Source organism: Lepidochelys kempii, chromosome 27 (assembly GCF_965140285.1).
Source record: "Lepidochelys kempii isolate rLepKem1 chromosome 27, rLepKem1.hap1, whole genome shotgun sequence".
In the NCBI taxonomy this organism is placed as follows: Eukaryota; Metazoa; Chordata; order Testudines; family Cheloniidae; genus Lepidochelys; species Lepidochelys kempii.
Window position 1 is genome coordinate 9,864,278 of NC_136406.1, and position 18,141 is coordinate 9,882,418.

Consider the following 18,141-nt stretch of genomic DNA (forward strand, 5'->3'; position numbering starts at 1 on the left):
GCAGCAGCTCTAGAGGTAAGCCAGCACCTTTGGGTGGCTGTGGGAAACTCTTAACAACTAGGGCACAACTGTAACTCCTCTGTTTGGAGAGCCTCACCACACACAGCTTCCTTGTGTACACAGTTGGTGCCATGCATGATGGTGGTAGCTCAAGATGATTGCTGCCATGTGTGATTCCAGGTTTCCCTACCAATGCAGGCTGGCCATCCTTTACTCCCTCTCTGCTCTCCCTCTCTGAGGGCATCCCTGCTGAACAGTGCCTTGCCTGGGATGATGAATAAGCACCTTGGCCACAGGCTGGAGACCATAACCTAAAGAGGCTTCTACCTTGGGGATCCCCTCTGCTATTTTTATCCAGCGTGGATCCTTGGCACCAGCTATACCTCGTCTGGCTCACTGTGCTCTCTTTAAAGAGTCTTTAAAGCTTCCTTTTAGTAAGACAGTAATGGATTTGAAGGAATAAGTGTGTTAGAGGACCTGCTGGCTGCTTGGGTAATTTTAGAGATTAAGTTGGTCTTAGCCTGTGTACCCTACTTAACTACCCCTTGTGCTGTGTTATGTTTGTAAGCCTGGGGTGTTATCTGGCAAGCCAGTCTCTCAATCCTCTTGCTGTAGCCTGTGTGGCCATTAGCAAGCCTCGGAGCTTGCATGGCAGCTTGCCCACTAAGGCTCCTCAATCTTTGCTTGAATTTAAGAGTAAGTTCCTGTTTGGAGCTTAGTGAGGCTGCTGAGGAGGTATGCCTCAGAGTGAGGGCAGTAAGGTGACTCCCCCTCCCATCTCTCTTGGTTATGATCCAGGGTAAGTTGTCCTGCGCTCAAGTAGCATGCTCTCTGAATGTGCATGTTTCAGTGTGTGACCTGCACTGTGGTGGATTTCACATGTCTGGTTTCCCCTTCCCCCCAGGACTCAGGCTCTGGCCATGCTTTCCTATTTGTGCCTAGGTTATTTGGCACACTTAACTTTCTTTCTCCTTCTCTCCCTCTTCCCCGTTGTTAATATCTTCAGGCCGGAGGACATTCCCCCGGATACGGCGGCACCAAGGGAACCTATTCACACTAGTGCCATCAAGCCGCTCCTTGAGCACCAATGGGGAGAATCTGGGCCTGGCATTGCAGTACCTGGACCCCCGTGGGCGCCTGCGGAGTGCTGACAGTGAGAATGCCCTTACCGTGCAGGAAAGGAACATCCCAACCAAATGTAAGTGTCAGGTGCCAAAGCAGCCAATCTGGGACAATAGGTGCTGAAGGGAGCCAGCATGGATGTGGGGAGAAGGCTCTTAATTTAGTGGACCTGGAGTTAGTGTCCATCTGTCCAAGAGCTTCACTAGGACAAACTGCTCCAAAGCCATGCACATGGCCATCTACTCTGGCTCCTCTGATAGACTGGTCCTGATGCTTAGAAACAAATGGTCTCAGAGCTTGGTGCTCCTTCTGCTGGATAGCCTTTAGGTCCCACCTGTGGTGGGAGAAGCCAGTGAGAGTCCAACTAGGAAACCATGTCCAGACTTAGAATATCAGGCTTGTTTTCTGCTTACCAGTTAGTGTTCTGGTCACACTGTTCAGCAATTCCCATTTTGGTACATTATGATCTGACTGTGTAAGAGAAATTCCAATAGCTGGCTATGCCTGAAATAGCTCTAGTGTCACTAAATAAGAACATGTGGATTTAAAAATACTTTGACAGCAGTCCCTAAAATAGCCAGCACTGTCCCTCACCATGATCCATACCAGCAGTGGGCTGTTTGCTGCAAGCTCACACTGAAAGAATGGGCTTTCCTATTACAGAGATTGGCAATTCTGCCACAAGGTAAAATCTGAAATCAGCTGAATCCAGGTGATGTCCAGGGTTTTAAAGCAGTTCTTAAAGAGCTGTTTATTTTATTAGTACAGTTTATCTAATGTAGAATGATGCTTGCAGACTACAGTATGTTACTAATTAAGAATTATTTTTGTTTTTGTGATTCCTGGTGGTAAGATTTATTTCCATGTTAATAGAACCCTAGACTTGTTTGGGAATGTTTCAGTTTGTAAAGAATAAAAATATCCAAGTTATTTCCTCATAAAAATAGGTATGAAAGGACAAAGTGTTAGAATGTGGAGAGCATCAAAGATAATCTTGTGCAGTAACTTTGAAAATTAACCCCTAAATTTGAGTCACTAAACTTAACTGTTTAAAGCAAATTTAACTTGATCAAATGTATCTCTTTAAAACATTGACTCCCAATAACAAAGTCAATTATTTATGCCTCTTTGCATCCTCAAATTGTCCGGCTGGTTGCTTTCTGCTTTTTTTGTTTTTATAATGAAAATGTTTTGTTTACAGGCTTTTCTTTGTAATTAGATGCAAAGTGGGGATAAAACATGACCTCCCTGATTTAGTGTTACTCCTGTTTCTCACTCTGTGCTGGTGTAAATAACTGCAAAATACGTAGTTCAGTGGAAAACTGAGCTCAGTTATTAGAATCTGACACAGAGTTTCCTATTTATACAGAACAAAGGCTTTGTCCCCTCACAAAACACTCCTCTAGCCAGAATTCTGACAAGACCCCTGGAAATGGTGTCATCCTTCTTGTCATTTCCAGCAGGAAAGAAGTGATCTTAGCAAGACACCCAGCTCCTTTTTATTCCCTACAGGGAGCAACTGTGGCAAGATTAGGGGTTTAATACTCGCCTCTCTCCCCCCTAAGGTAATAGCAACTTCTCTTGAGTGGATGCTGAGGGGGAGGAATTGCTGCATTTCAAAGCAACACACCACTTACCTGGCCAGAAATGATTGCTGCATTCCAATGGATTTATCTCAGTGGAACCCCTGATGGAGTGAAGCATCACTAAGTTCAGTGAAACAACTTGGACATAATCTCCAAGTGGAACTTCACAACAGCATTTCGTTACGTTCCATGTATTCATTTTAGCATGAGTGTGATTCAGTGATTAGAGCGGGGGTCTAGGAGTGCATGTTGGAGCCCTGAATTCTAGTCAGAGTTCTGCCACTGACTCACTGACCTCAGGAGAGTCACTTCCCATCTGTAAAATGGACATTGAAATCTCTTCGTAGTAGGAATTGATGTTTGTAAAGCACCTTGTGATCCTCAACTAGCACTGTAACAGGGCAAATTATTATTGTGTTTGCAGCTCCAAGTGCCCCAATAAACTGGCGACGAGGGAAACTTCTGGGACAGGGTGCCTTTGGTCGTGTGTACTTGTGCTACGATGTGGACACTGGCAGAGAGCTTGCAGCTAAACAAGTCCAGTTTGACCCAGACAGTCCTGAAACAAGCAAGGTATTTGAAAGAACTCCTCAAAGCTGCCGAACCTAACCATGCACACTGAGATTTTGTAATGTGCCTATGTCTCTCTCTGAAAGCTAACATCTTCCGCGGCCTGTGCTAGGGTTCCAGGCTTCAAGGTGTCATTTAAAAATCACTCTTCTGTTAGTGTTGAGAACAGCTTAAGCTTGAATCTGAAATCTATTTCCTCACTCTACTTTTGCCCCGCCATCCCCTACTGGCTTGTTGCCGAGTGACTGCCATTAGGCCTTGTTAGACAGAAGTGCATGAGAAAAACCAACACTGAGACATTTGGGGGTTTGACATACAATTTTGACATACAATTTGACATACAAAGCCCCCTTAAGGGTAAAATGGTAAATCTTGTGTTGGGTTTGCTGACCCATTTCAAGAAGTTTCTAAAGATTTATTATTCTCTAAACAACCTGAACTTGGATATCTAACTTCTTGGCCAAAAGGAAGACTGTACATCCAGGGTGAGAACTTGGCTCTGACCAGTTTTAACCGGCATTCCTGTTGAAATGGGAGCAGGAATCCATTGGGTACGTGGCCTGCAGGAGTAATGGAGTAACTTGCTGGTGCCCGCACCGTGACTGTAGTGTGCATTGCCATCAGGGGACTCCTTGCCAGTTTAACATGCCACCTTCCCAACATCTAGCGAGTTCACTGCGAGGCAGGAGAATTGATCCATGAAGATGTAATTGTTCTAACTGAGCAATGGGGATTATGATCCCAATTTAAGTGAGGCCCTGACCATAGTGGGCTCTCATTTACACCGTATCTCTGCTGTAAATCAGACAGTCATGCTGGGCCAAGGGAGAACAGGCTGGAATGTGTCTTGGAGGTGCTGGCACCCCAAACCTGATTCCATTTATATGTGTAGTGCCTAGTTCCTCCCTCTTGAAAAGATGCACCTTCTTCATAAATAGGAGAGAGGAATCTGGCAGCTTCCTATGGCAGAGGAAACTGTTGCAGGGTGTGGAGGACTGAATCAGTGGGAATGCTTTTGGGGGAGGAACATGCTGCTGTTCTACAAACCAGTTGTGCTCTGATACCTTTAATGATCAGCATGTTCATTCTCTGGGAGAATCTGATGTGTCTCCTGTGCAGTCAGGATCTCTGATTCAGCCTGAAATTGCTGGATAGCCCTCCTGCCATTGTACTATGAAACCCTGTTACATCTGTGATGAGGATAAGGGAGAGCATCTTTGTGTGCGGTTGCAGATGCTTTAGATCCTACAAGATCAGTATCCCTTCCTAATCTTGAATTTGAGTAAAACTCACCAGCATAAATCTGGTCAGGAAACCAGTGATTGAAATTCTTAGGTTAAGGGTGCCTAAGAAATATCTTGGTATCTAAAGGGCTGGGGATACTACACACTCATTCCTAGCACATCTGCAGGGCTTTATATTCAATTACTGTTTTTACAAACAAACTAAAAACCTCAGCCCTCCAGTGTGGGAGGAAGGACTAGTCCCATGTTACAGCTGGCGAAATAGTTAATTTTTTGAATGGCTCGGCCAAAGCTATGCAGTAAGACGTTGATAGTCAAGACTAGAAACCAGGCGTTCCTGGTACTCAGCCCACTGGACAGCAGTGCCTCTCTGCTAGACCTTATTACAGGTGAAGCACCTGCAATCATACTTACAAACTTTTCACACAATAAACATTAACCTGATAGTGGCTAGAACATTAGCCAGGGTCTGCCTTAACTAATGCCATCCAGAGGATAGATTTACACTGAGCCCACAGACACAAGGGGTCAAATTAGTGGCTTTGTGGCAGTGTCATGGGCAAGGGTTGTTGAAATGGGGTGGTCCTTAGGCACTGTACCTAACCTGCTCTCTCAACATCTGTAGGAAGTGAGCGCTCTGGAGTGTGAGATCCAGCTGCTGAAGAATCTCCAGCATGACCGCATTGTTCAGTATTATGGCTGCCTCCGGGACCGAGCGGAGAAGACCTTGACCATTTTCATGGAGTATATGCCTGGGGTAAGAGAGCAAACACGTCAGTTAGAATTGTTGTCCTGGCCTGTTACTCTGACCAGGTCACCCCACGCTTCAAATCTTCTCAGCTGGTTCCTCCTGAACATTTTTAAGTTCAACCTTGATGGCCTGTCACAGCTCTGCCCCTCCCTACTTCCAGTCTCAGCCACCAACTTGCCCATTTCTCCCACACCTTCTTCCTATATTTTGTGCATGGAACACTTCCCCCTCAACTCCTCTCTAAGGCCATGCATCTCTCTTCCTTTAAATGCCTCTTCCTACAAAGCCCTCAAGAAATTAGACAACCAATAAACAAACAGTTGGGGCGAACTGAGGATTTATTATACAACAAAAATGTGATCATGAATTTTTAAATCTTTCTCTGCATCTGATTGGAAGCTCTTCAGAGGGCAGAGATTCTTTCTTCCTGTGTGTTTGGACAGCGCATACCATGTTGTGGGTGCCTCCAGAATACAGATAAGTTCACTGGTTGGAAAACATGCAGGGCCATGGGATGGCCCCTGTAGTTTCAGTGTTGAAACAATAGCTTCTAGCCTCTAACATCAGAAACAAACGTGCACATTATGTGGTGGTTAAAGGAGACTGTTTTGGAGGATCTGGGAAGCTATCAGATCAGAGACCATTGAAACTTGGGGGTCCGCCTTGATCTTTATCTGTGAGATAACGTTTTGAGAAATTGGAGTTCTCACAGTGTTCAAGTCTCTATACAGGTGGATCCCGTTCTTGGTGCGCATACACCCCATGCACAGGAGATTGAGATCACTTAACCAGTGATTGTCTGGTGGGATCATGCATGTGCTCTGCATGTTCATACTCCTCCTCCCAAGGCCAGAAAGGGTGGAGTGACCCCAACCTCCACTCAGTTCTTTATCACTAAGGCTATGATTTAGTCATGGGCATTTTTAGTAAAAAATCATGGACAGGTCACGAGCAATAAATAAAAGATCATGGGCCCGTGACATGTCCATGACTTTTTTACTAAAAATACCCCAGATTTAGTCAGGGAGGCAGGAGGGGGAAGCCATTGCTCAGGTGGGCAGGGGACCGGAGGGCTGCTGGTGGCGGGGGGTCGGTGCCAGAGGCACCAGCTGCTGGGGGTGGCTGAGCAGCAGCTGCTCTGGCCACCCCCAGGGTCGTTGCTCGGGCGGTCCCCGGGGCCAGGCGCACTGGCTGTTGCTCGGGCGGCCCCCGGGGCCAGCTGCCTGGGGCCGCTCCAGCAGTGGCCGGTGTAGCTGTCCTGAGGGCCACCTAAGCAGCTGGCCCCAGGGTCAGCCACACTGGCTGCTGCAGAAGTCACAGAGGTTGCAGAAAGTCATGGAATTCGTGACTTCTGCGACCTCTGTGACCGACATAGAGCCCTACTTATCACTGCCTGGGGCAGCGAGATGGAACCTGTGTCCTACTGAAGTCTCTCTCATTCCAAAGTTGTTACTGTACTTGTTTTTTTAATTTTCATATCCTGTTGGCAAAAAAAGTTTGTCAGCTGGTAGTCCTGCATTGATCTGTGCAATATCCAAGCAGACCCCAGATATTGGGTCCCCTTGAAGGGATTAGAGTATTTTTACATTCCATCCTACCCCAGGATCATTATTTGTGATCAGCCACCAAGGAGAAGTCAAGATGGTCTGATCCCTCTACCCCAGAGGACAAGGAGCTGAAGAGATTAGATCTTCTTGGTAGAAAAACATATTTTTTAGCTAGTTTGCAGCTCAGAATAGCTGACCATGCTGTGAGCACAAACTCTTGGGTAATGAATGGATTCTGCGGATCCTGTGGCTTGTCATTTCCAAGATAATCTTGTCCATTTGCTTTTTGGTATAGGGTTCAGTGAAAGACCAGCTGAAGGCCTACGGTGCGCTGACGGAAAACGTGACCCGGAAGTACACCCGCCAGATTCTTGAGGGCGTCTCCTACCTTCACAGCAACATGATCGTGCACAGGGACATAAAGGGTGAGAGCATCAGGCCGGTCTCGGATGGGGGCTGAGTGTTTATATAGGAGACTGCATGTCATGTTTGGGATCTGTTTAAAAACTAAACACACTCTTGGAAGCCTCCAGCTTGAGCTGTCGGTGTGACGTCTCCTTTATGATTGCCTTCTCAGTGCCCAGATCAGTCAGCAGTACACGTTAAGGACCTTTATCAGCAACCTATAGAAAGAGGAGAGCTGTACGCACTTGTGACAGGTTGGGTCACAGAAACCCCCTTAAGAATGCCACCTGATGTGCCTAGACTACTTCTGAGCCTGTTTTCCCTGCCAGTTTAGGAATTCAGTCCCTTGCCTGGTTTGAGCCAGACACACTTGCCTGTTGCAAACACCGATCCAAGTCTGAACCACGTCCCCCACAAGCTGCAGACTTAACTGAAAACAGCTTAAGAAGTGCTCCTGTCTCCAACACTCAGATACCCAACTCCCAATGGGAGTCCAAACCCCAAATAAATCCATTTTACCCTGTATAAAGCTTATACAGGGTAAACTCATAAATAGTTCGCCCTCTATAACACTGATAGACAGATATGCACAGCTGTTTCCGCCCCCCACCTCTCCCAAGGTATTAATACATATTCTGGGGTTAATTAATAAATAAAAAGTGATTTTATTAAACCCCAAAAGTAGGATTTAAGTGGTTCCAAGTAATAACAGACAGAACAAAGTAAATTACCAAGCAAAATAAAATAAAACACGCAAGTCTAAGCCCAATCCAGTAAGAAGCTGAATACAGATGAAATCTTACCCTCAGAAATGTTTCAATAAGCTTCTTTCACAGACTGGGCACCTTCCTAGTCTGGGCCCAATCCTTTCCCTGGTATAGTCCTTGTTTCAGCTCAGGTGGTAGGTAGGGGATTTCTCATGACTGCAGCCCCCTTTGTTCTGTTCCACCCCCTTATATATCTTTTGCAAAAGGCGGGAATCCTTTGTCCTTCTCAGGGTTCCCACCCTTCCTTCTAAATGGAAAAGCACCAGGTTAAAGATGGATTCCATTTCAGATGACATGGTCACATGTCACTGTAAGACTTCATTACACACTTGTCAGCTCACATGTATACAGGAAGACTTACAAGTAAATAGAGCCATCTACAGTCAATTGTCTAGCTGATGGGAGCCATCTAGATTCCAAACCACCATTAATGGCCCACACTTTGCATAATTACAATACGACCTCAGAGTTATAGTTCATATTTCTAGTTTCAGATACAAGAGTGTTACATTTATACAAATAGGATGACCACGCTCAGTAAATTATAAGCTTTGTAATGATACCTTACAAGAGATCTTTTGCATGAAGCATATTGCAGTTACATTATATTCACACTCATTAACATATTTTCATAAAATCATACAGAGTGCAACGTCACAGCGCTGTTCTCCGCTTTTCAGCTTCTGGAAGAGCTGACATTTGGTGGTTCTAATAAGGATGGTATTGTGAGGAGATATAATCTTTAAAATCCCTCGTCTGCAACTGCTGATCCCTTTCTCTCTCATCCCAACAAAGCAAGGTTTTGTTCCTGGCTGATCCCCTCTCTCCCCACCTGCTGTCACCTACTTTGCTTCTTTTTCGGTTACCTCCTAGATGAGCCTGTGCCTAGCCAAACTGCTACCGCCTCATTGGTGGACAGGCAGGATGCCTTAAGAACACCACGTCTAGATCCAGCAACAGCTTCTGACAGCAGGGTTTCCTTCAGGCTGCTGTCCTGACCTATCTTACCTCCCCCTTGCAGAACATCTTCTCTGGCCTCCTACACTAATGTCCTGTGTGACCCACGAAATCCTTAAACTGCCAGTTCCGAGTATTATCTTCTTAGGAGCCAGCCAGTCTCCTAAGGGTTAACAATAGTTGTCAGCACAGGTTCCTGTTATCCAGTGGAGGGCTGGTGAGGGAGCATCCTGGTGAAGGTGGAGTACCCTATACAGGCCTGTAAGGCCTCATCACATCTTTACTAGGCTCATAAAGATGAGTGTGTCATTGGTGCTAAACAGCATCTTCATGCTGGGTCTTGTACATATCTTAAAGCTATTCACATGTGCTCCCTGGCAGGTTACTCATTGGTACATCCCCATCCTCCATGCCAGACTTACACACTTTCCTCCAGGAAACTGGGTGGACCCCTATAATACTCTGCATAGGGCCCTGCAAACCTAAGGCTGCCCTACAGAGGGCACTTGACATAAGGCAGAGCAGGTATATGTAAGGTTTATCAGACAGCGACAGTGAGGGGCTCCAGATCCCACTGTGAGCTTGAAGGGAGTGAAAAAGGCCCTCCTTAGCCTCTAGCATACATCTATATAGCAAGCCACCATCTGCCAGTTCCCTTTGGCCAGGGTAAACAGGACCTCCAAGCAGGTAACGTGGGCTAACTTGTTCATTGCAGGAGTTCAGTTATCTAATTAGTTCCATCTGCTAATCTTTGCTTTCTGGCAAGCGGAATACACCAAATCTGTACTCGGACAAGAACCCTTTCAGCAGAGCTGTGCACAGCCTCAGCCTATGTACACCAGAGGGGCCATTTATAGGTTGCCAGACCTGTTTGCAGACCCTGCAACAATGAGGACACTGACTCAGCACTTCCACACACACACCCCCACACACACACACCCCACACACACACCCCCTTCACTTCCTTGTGTTTTTCCCTGAAGTGGCAGTTGTTGACAAATGGCTTGATTGCAGCCTGGAGAACAAAGATGGTGGCATACCAGGTCACCAGAGCCTTAATTGGGAAAGATCCTATCCTGGACCCAGGTACATCTGGATCAGATGTAAACTCTACAGGTTGCAAATCCGACAGCAGGATTGTACAACAGCTGCCTGAATTCTTTTCCCTCTAGGAGCCAATATTCTCCGTGACTCTGCTGGGAATGTGAAGCTTGGGGACTTTGGGGCCAGCAAACGGCTGCAGACCATCTGCATGTCTGGAACAGGTATCCGCTCTGTCACCGGCACGCCATACTGGATGAGCCCAGAGGTGATCAGCGGAGAGGGTTATGGAAGGAAAGCGGATGTATGGTGAGGAACTGCTCAGAGCTTTATCTATATTCCATAGAGAGATTCACAGCTTTTCTTGAGACCTAGGTGATGTGGTCAGTTGTTAATGAATCAGCCCTGCCTCTGTAGATTTGGATTCAAATTTAGCCTGAATCAAAAATGAAAATGAGTTTGACACAATTTGGGCTAGTTGATCACAGCTTGAGACCCAGGGCTGCTGTGGACCGTATTGTGCAATTTCATCTTCAAAAATCCATTCTGCAAGGCTGTGGTCCCTCTATCTATTACATCATCACGTGGAGGCAGGAGGGAAGATGCTATCAAGATGTCTGTGTTCAAGACTATCTCTTATTGTACTTCCATCTTCCCATATCCCTTAACTGTGTCACATCTAGGTTAGACAGAAAGAAACTTAGGATAGAGTCCTGTTTTCAGTTTGTCTGCAGTGCCATAAGCATGCATAGCATGTTATAGACAAAAGTTAGGATTTTGGTGCATTGACAGAACTGTGGGGAGGGAATGCCTCAGACTGGAATAGCAGGGGAGCTGTAGGTCGGGATTGAGGTGAACTGGCAGACAGACACATGGAAATTGTATACACATTAGGATTAGCACAAGTCAGGAAACAGTACTCACGCAATAGAGGAATTAACAGTCCCAAATCCCTGAAGTATAAGTTTTTAGAGACAGTGGGCTGGCCAGGGCTATAGTTAAGTTGTGCAGCTTTAAGAGTTACCAGTAAAAGCAGTGCTTATGTCTCCTTAATTAAATGAGGACTGCATTATTTTTCATACAACTACTTAACAGAATTGTAACTGAAAATTTTTCCCAGTATACAGTGATCTCTCCCAACTAGGAATCTCTGGGAAAGAATGGAGCACATGTGCATCCTCTCGGGATTGATGCAGTTGTAAATTTCCTTTTGATGCTGACAGTGGTCCATTCCCATCAGAGAGGCGCTGCTGTTGGCTGAGCTCCAGGCTTTACAATCCTGATGGTTATTTTGGGGTCAGAATTTTCCAGTTCCATGTTAGTCTCTGAGTAGATGTGTATGGAGGAGACACAGAAACGTAACCGATCCAGCCACTTGGCGGTCAGCCATCGCTGCAGGCCTCTCCAGTTTTTTTCTTAAATAGCGAAATATGTGAGTTATTTGTTATTGCTGGAAAAACTTGACATGAAAAACATTCCTGCTGTTTGCTGAATATCTTAAAGAAACTGGATCTGCTTAAATGGTATAAATCAGTCTAAACAGTAAAATATCCCTGCTTGGTCTTGAGCAAACCCCAGCACATCAGCACACATGGTTTGCATTTTCTGTACTCTCGTACTAAGTCTTAGGCTGCGGGGAAGCCAGTGTTAACTTTTTTTGTTGGGTTTAAACCTTGTCAAGAAACTGGTACTTGTGCATGCATCAGATTTAATTCCTTTCCTCCCCTGCTTTGGTGGTTGATGGGAATCTGCCTTTGATGAAACATCTTATTCTTTGTAGCACAGATCAGAAGAGTTTAGTTTTAAAGATGAATGGGGAATTTTTCCCTATTTAATAGCGGGAAGTGTGATCTGGAAGCCAGGAACTGCTCAGCTCTGTTGGTGATTCCCTCTTGGCCTTGAGCAGGTCACTTAATTCTTCTTGAGCAAAATTCACTGCCATCATACACAAGCACATTTCCATTGGAGTCGCCGGAGCTACGCATGCTTCAAATCACTGCTGAATTTGACTCTCTGTAAAATGAGGGGTAATACGAGCTTTCCTTCCACACAAGGATAGCAAGGCTCTTAGTGTCTTTCTACTCTGAAAAGTGATTTTGTCAAAACGGCCTTGTGGGATTACACATCTCTGATTTACTCAGTTTACAGATACAAAGGTCTTTTCTATCTTGCAGCCCTGCAAACCTTCCTCTGGGATCTGAGAGTTCAGCTGGGTGTTATCCTACTCTGCACCGGCACCCGTGATACAAGTTCAGAAGGTCAAATGATTCTGTTAGTGGCATCTGTGTGGACCTGTTGCCTTCAGTGGGTAGCACAGGTGTTAACTGAGGACAGAGTTTGAGGACGTAAGGCTGCACAGGTGTAACTTAAAAAATTGTTGGTGCTGTGTGAGCCACAATGGAACCCAGCTCCCTCTCCCAGAGCTGCCGACTCTCAGCACAGTAGTAAAAAGTAGTGATGTCAGTTGTCAGCAGATCTGGTTTGGAATCCATGCAGAGAATAGATCTGAGTATGAGGCCATTTTTATAGTCCCTTTTCAGAGCAAAGCTGTACCTGACCACTTGCTGCTAGGAATTCCTATGTAAATGCTAAGCATTATTGTATGAAGCTGTCTCATATTTTTTTCCTGTCTGCTTCTCCAGGAGTCTTGGCTGCACTGTCGTTGAGATGCTGACCGAGAAACCACCCTGGGCAGAATATGAAGCCATGGCAGCCATTTTCAAAATTGCCACCCAGCCAACCAACCCCCAGCTCCCTTCTCACATATCGGAACATTGCCGGGACTTTCTAAAGCGAATCTTTGTGGAAGCCCGGCAGAGACCTTCAGCCGAAGAGCTGCTCAGACATCACTTTGCACAGCTCCTGTACTGAATTACCTCCCATGCCAGCCGTTCACTCTGGGCTTTCAATGCCCCTGTCTGGTGAAACCATGCAAGTGACCGTTGTGGAGCTGCGTCTTCAAAATGCTGTCTCAGCTGTCCTAGTCCTCTGGCAACTGATGCTGAGGAACCCGGGGTGTGGCCTTGGTCCTGGTATGTTTTGCTGGACTGATGCTCATTCTGCCAATGGCTGTGCAACACAGAGCTGCATTTTGTCCTTGTTATCTTGTTGTGGGGTGGCAGCTGGCTGCATGTTTTCTGCAGGCACAAGCAGAGGGCTCTAGGAAGCTTCTTGTTGAATGTACATAGGCAACAGAAATCTGGACCAAAGTGGGAACTGGAGGAGCTATGGTCAGAGTAGAAACATACGACAGCCACCCAAACCAGCTCTCCACAGGGGGCTTTACAGTGTGGATCGCTCTGTTTTCCAGACTGCTAGGTCTTTCCAGGCTTCTACAGTACAAGAATCCAGCAAAGCCATGTGTCATTGAGCATGCGCTCCATATATAATGATATATTTTTCTTCTTAAGTATTCAGCATCTGAAGGTGTTCAGAAAATATTGATTCAGAAAATATGTGAATAGTATTATTTTATAATGAACCCTGGGGTTCGGGGTGGGAGGGGGAGTTGTTTTGCTATCCAAATGTCAGGATAATTAGGAAGTTCCAGCAGAACACATGCTTTATAGGGCCTATGCTAAAGGGCTCTCCCAGCGAGGGTAGGGAGTCCATACTTGACTTTCAAGGCCAATGTTATCCTAGCGTCAGGACAAGGTGTCCTCACTGTACCTCCCTAAGACTTCTTGTTCCAAACAAAACTCTTCTGGAAGGGAGAGTTCGCAGGACAGCTTTCTGCTGCATCTGTCTTTCCAAGGGTTAAACTATTTATACCAATCCCTTAAACCAAAGATGATTTCAGTGCTACCAGAGAACTTACTTCAGGGAAAGGTTAAATACTTGCATTAGGCCAGACTGGCAAAGCTACATGAAGAAAATGAGTTGCCCTTTCTTGCATAGGGAGGAGTTTGCTGGACACTAATTCACTGGCCGTTCTAGGGTGAAACCAAAGGTGATCTTTCCCCGCATGTTTCGGTATATGCGGAAATGTTCGTTTCAGGTTTCCACCATCTTTTTAAAAAAAAAAAAAAAAAAAAACCCGGAACAAATAAAAACCATGGTAGAGAAGCTTTTGTAACTGAGACATGTCAGTCAGTGAGGCAAAGGTAAAGAGCATTTGTTATGCCTGTCTGAAATTGATTGGAAAAATGGGATCGGTCCCCAAGAGAGAGGCATAACATACACAGACTGTTTTGTTCTATTGCAGTGGTTCTCAAACTGTGGGTCGGGACCCCAAAATGGGTCGGGACCCTGTTTTAATGGGGTCACCCAGGCTGGCTTTCTACTTGCTGGGGCCCAAGCCCCACCACCTGTGGCCGAAGCCCAAGCCAGAGTCATGGGCAGCATGGCTCAGGCTTCAGCTTCAGCCCTGGGTGTTGGGGCTCAGGTTATAGGGCCCCCACCCAGGGCTGAAGTCCTTTGGCTTCAGCCGCCAGGGGTGGTGGGGCTTGGGTGGGCTCAAGCTTCAGCCCCCGCCCCCTCCTGGGGTTGTGTAGTAGTTTTTGTTGTCAGAAGGGGCTTGTGGTGCAGTGAAATTTGAGATCCCCTGCTCGATTGTATCTTGCCATGGATATGAACCAGGCTTCTGATATCTCTGCCACTGGTGGCTTGCTAGTCTCAAATGCTGCATTTTGATTGGTACACTAGTAGTCCTGGTCTTAGTGACATAGAGGACTGAAGGCAATAAGACCTCATTTAAAGGCACACTTGTGGCAGGTTGTCATGTTTTTATTAAACAGGCTCCTCACCTAGGAGTAAATAACACCTCTGGTTAATAAAACTGAAAAGGCGTCATCTAAAGTGTCTTTCATGGACGCAACTGAGAGACATGTATAAGCAATGAAAGCAGGCTAGTGATTATGATCAGTTTCTAGTCAGTTTCACTTTCAGGCTCTCAGCCACTAACACAAGGATGCAGTGTTTGGGTTGCAAGTGTCTTTCCAGAAATTATTTAATTCATATGGAAATACGTCTGTTGACCTTACAAAAGCCTGGATTTTGAGCCAAACTTTTCCAGACAGTGTCCCTTTTAAAAACATACTGCCTCACTCTTAGTTGCCGTATGCATTGTCATCACTTGCACCAGTGCAAAGTGGGGGGGAGGGTGGGGGTATAACACTTCCACTCTACTCTGCTTTGGGACCATTTTACACATGCTTTGCACTGGTGCAAATGACCACATAAGGCGCAGGGCAATGAAAAATTGGACTCATGTCCTCAATAGAAGTAGGACTGAGTAGTCCTTCCATTGTGCAAATGTCAGTATTATTCAAGCCTGTGGTTTTATCACTCGCAGCCAGCTCTCTTACCTTTTGAAATGTACCAAAGATCAGAGCCTTTTCCTGCTTCAGAATTTAACATGCAGGTGTACAGCAGCTGTGAGGACCAATGCAGCATTCCTGTCTGCCTTGGCCCCTCTTTACCCAGCTTGTCCTCACAGAACTGACTAAGGCCTGCTTCGGTGGTCTTTACTCATTATCCAGCACATCACTCTTTGGGAGAATAGAATAGGGGGCTGAGGAAATGGTGTAACTTGTTTAACGTTTCAAAGCAACTAAATCCTCAGGATCTGTTGTGGCTTTTACCTCATACGTGTCCCTGGAACGCTGTTCTGGAGCAGAGCAAACAGCATCTGGACTGACGTGCCAAGTCCTTTACCCTGCCAGAGCTTCTGACCCTATCTAGAGCTCTGGAACTCCCCCCCACACTGAAATGTGCCTACTCTGCGTATACACTTGTATTCCAGTTTTTATTAATGGAAGAGTAAATTGCAATTGAACAGTGACAGAGGACTTCGGTCTTTGAGAACATGGTAAGCCAGCTTGGACTTCTTGTATTCCAGTACCTGACCCAATGCCGCCCGTTCGGCACAAGCCAAAGCATTACTTGTATGTTTGGAGATGCACTTTTATGAATGTAGTTTATATCGCTCTTTTTTAGCTCTTTTTACATCATGTAAACATTGATGCCTCATACTTTTATTTATATCGTAAAAGATCATATTTGGTGATTTTTATATATATCGACTCGACTGTTACAGGGGGAAATAAATTTGACACCTTTATGAATTTAAAAAGGGGGAAAAAAAGCAGCTGGTTTTGCAGAGAATTTGCTGATGGTTTATAACGAGTACTGCCAACCCAAAATGCCGCCTTTGGTTCCTCACTGGGCCTGTCAAGCACTCACCCCCATTCATGCAAACTGAAACCTCAGATCCTCAATCTGTCCCAAGGGGAGCAACCTTGAGGACTGACTCTCATTTACACTAAGCCTGGTCAGCATAAAGGGGCCTTAGAGTGGGCATCAATTGCATTTATATCCACTCTTTTAAGGCCTCTTGGCATTGCCAGAGCTGTCACAGTGGAGCCCATTTGAGGGGGTTTGTCTGCCTAAAATTAAGCAGTTATGACTATCCCAAATCTCATTTTACATCTTCAGCTGCTCCTCCCAGGAAGGGAGGGAGACTCAATGCTTGTTATGAGCTCTAGGATCCTCAAGTGAAAGGTCCTGCAGTAATGAAGAGAATTAGAATCGCTGAAGGATAATCCTGTAGTAAACCATTGCTCCTGGGACAGTTAAGACCTCAAATCATTAAGGTGAAATATCTGCAAAATCCCCATTAGAAAGGAGATTGCTGAATGCCTCACCTGCATGTTCCATGCAATCAACTAGCATTGAAACAAACCAAGCGTGGAGGGGATTTAATACCCATTGAGCTTCTGAGGAAACAAAAAATTGGCATTTTGGTCTTGGTGTGACGATTCTGTGCATTCTAGGTTATCCACTTGCTCTCCAGTAGATCTGATTTCTCTCCCAGTCACTGTAAATTTCAGCAATTTGGCTTCTGTGCATGACACAAAATATTCCAAAGGGATTCAGTGAAGCTGCAGATCACAAAAGCAGTTCCCTTTTATTTTGCTGGTAATAAGCAAAACAAACTGATCCATAGGGGAATTGGTGCCTGCTTTGGTGACGCACATTATTTCTGAGGTGCCAGCAGGGCCTGTATAATTGTTGATGCCTCAGGAAATGTATATCCCCACTGTGTAACTCCTTCCTGGTATGCAAAGGCCAGGTGTCCAGCACCATACAGCAGATAGGACGAATGCCCAGTGATTGGTGCCTAATCACTGCAGCTGCTGTGGGCAGTTAAGTGGCTGAATGTGAACTGAAACCTGTGTACAGCACCCAGGCCCTGTCCCTGCAATTGGGAATTGACTGGGTTTTTTTTCAGAGGCCTAAGGGAGCTAAATGCCCAGTGGGATTTGGGCACCAACTCCCAGAGGCTCCTGTGTCTATCCCAAGCACCATTAGGCGCTGATCTCACTGAATGGGTCTGAATTTCCCAGCTGGGAGGGAGACGTGCCTGGGAAGCAGTTTAGAGGATTCTGGAGTCTGTAACCACGTGTTTGACACAACATATGGGTAGCAGGGAGATATTACTGTCTTAACCTGGATTGTGCAGAAGACCTTGAATCAGTAGTTTATCTGATTATGTATACCGACCGGGGGCTTGCAGTGCAAAGCCAGGCCAATGTATCATTTATTTACAATAAAATTATCATTTATATGAAAGCTGGCTTCTCGGGTGATGTAAATGCTCATGTGCGTTTCTTATAAACGGAAGCGAGAAGGTGGGTGACATAATATCTTACTGGACCAACTTCTGCTGATGGAATTGACAAGCTGTCGAGCTTCATAGAGCTCTTTGAAGCTCAGCTTGTCCTTTGCATTAACAGAGCTTGTCCCAGTGAAAGGTATTGCCTCGGCCACCTTGTATCTCTCATATTTTAGGCCTAACATGGCTACAACAACACTACAAACAGCTCCACGTGCTGACGTACTTTCATCCACAAGGCCAAGCTTGGTCTGAGGAAGTGTTTTGCCCCAGTGACTCTCCTGGGGGATAGAGGGAGAGAGATCCTTACTGTGAAGCATTGAACGAGGATCCAGTAATGGAGCCTGGTTGGTCTGTCTCCTCTGGCCAAATCCCTGCCACTGCAAGGCGTGGTGAGCATCTGCCCTTCCTGTCGTCTTGTTTCTGCAACTCCAAGGGAGGTGACAGAATGGGACAGAAGAGTATCTGCACCTCTCTCTAAGTACTTCTGTGGTCCCCATCACAATGGTATCTTGAGTGCTGTCCGAGTATCGAAA

The 18,141-nt window shown here is 45.8% G+C and overlaps 1 protein-coding gene across 2 annotated transcripts in view; it reads left to right on the forward strand.

Moving 5' to 3' along the window:
- The window catches only part of MAP3K3 (mitogen-activated protein kinase kinase kinase 3), a 53,097-nt gene extending 35,535 nt beyond the window's left edge, over positions 1-17,562 (forward strand). For both annotated transcript variants that reach the window (XM_073326161.2, XM_073326162.2), the window contains 6 exons: positions 1,007-1,198; positions 3,133-3,281; positions 5,148-5,279; positions 7,116-7,245; positions 10,122-10,299; positions 12,633-17,562. In XM_073326161.2, coding sequence (XP_073182262.1) covers positions 1,007-1,198; positions 3,133-3,281; positions 5,148-5,279; positions 7,116-7,245; positions 10,122-10,299; positions 12,633-12,861 — 1,010 coding nt within the window. In that variant the 3' untranslated portion in view covers positions 12,862-17,562. The remainder of the gene's footprint in view (positions 1-1,006; positions 1,199-3,132; positions 3,282-5,147; positions 5,280-7,115; positions 7,246-10,121; positions 10,300-12,632) is intronic.
- Positions 17,563-18,141: the final 579 nt, after the last annotated feature.